Raw genomic sequence first — 1,000 nt, 5'->3', positions numbered from 1 at the left:
CAACTTGTTTCTAGACCCATTCACTGTTGGTCTTTTCACTGTCAAAAAGAAAAATATAGAATATTACCAGACGTATCTCACGTGTGTTTAAAGTGAAAAATCAAACGTCTCAGCGGCTTTCTTATTTTTCTTCACTAGAGACCAAACCTCTACCTCCATCGAACCCTTTACCTCCTCTTAATCAAACTCGGGTGAGTCACGCCCACAGCTGCTCTCACCCGTCTCTTTGCAGATGATTAGCTTAGTTTAATAAGACGTTTGGTAGTGGAGCAACATTTGTTGGTTCCATCTTCTCCAATGTGAATAGTATTATTTATTATTTTCTTGCCTGTTAAGACAGTTTCTTGCTCTGCTGTAACATGAGAGTTTCTCCTCTGGGAATCACTGCAGTTTCATCTTAAAGTCGCAGCCTGTTTTATTGTTAAACTGTTCTATTTTGGGACCATATAAATCACAAGGAGCAACTTCACATTCATAAAACTGTCTTAAAATCCATCTTGTTTTGCTTTTCAGAATAAGACAGCCAGACCAAGTCCTCCTCCTGTCCCTCCAGTGAAGCCCAGTCCTCCTCCACCTCCAACGAAGCCGCAAGTTCCCAGACTCACATGAACGTCTCATTCACAGTTGCAGCATGTAGTTGAACGTGAGAGAGCGATCCTTTTGGGGATCATTCATGTGAGTCACAGAGGCCGAAGACTTTGGAAAAGTTTCCTCTTTGTCTTAAAGACGGCTTCACCGACTGAGAATGTCTTTGATGACCAACAGCTTCACAACTGTGGAAATTATTTGGGGGGGGTCATTAATGTAACTGCGGGTGCAGTTGTTTGTAAAAAGTTCCCTCTGCTCACTTGCTTTAACATTACGTTGTCTCATATGCGCGGAAGCAAGATGGTGCTCACATGAAAATGTACTTTTCAAATATTTATTTAGTGTCTGTGCAAGGGACGGTATGGAAATCATTAGAGTGAAGCAGGGTCAAAAACAGGGGGGGGGGGGGGGG

The 1,000-nt window shown here is 42.6% G+C and overlaps 1 protein-coding gene across 1 annotated transcript in view; it reads left to right on the top strand.

The window, feature by feature from the left end:
* The window catches only part of LOC117937094 (disintegrin and metalloproteinase domain-containing protein 8-like), a 15,209-nt gene extending 14,390 nt beyond the window's left edge, over positions 1–819 (top strand). Inside the window, exons 22-23 of the mRNA XM_034860763.1 lie at positions 141–191; positions 514–819. Coding sequence (XP_034716654.1) covers positions 141–191; positions 514–609 — 147 coding nt within the window. The 3' untranslated portion in view covers positions 610–819. The remainder of the gene's footprint in view (positions 1–140; positions 192–513) is intronic.
* Positions 820–1,000: the final 181 nt, after the last annotated feature.

The sequence above is a fragment of the Etheostoma cragini genome, chromosome 21 (assembly GCF_013103735.1).
Source record: "Etheostoma cragini isolate CJK2018 chromosome 21, CSU_Ecrag_1.0, whole genome shotgun sequence".
Classification (NCBI taxonomy): Eukaryota; Metazoa; Chordata; class Actinopteri; order Perciformes; family Percidae; genus Etheostoma; species Etheostoma cragini.
This window is presented reverse-complemented; position numbering and strand designations above follow the sequence as displayed.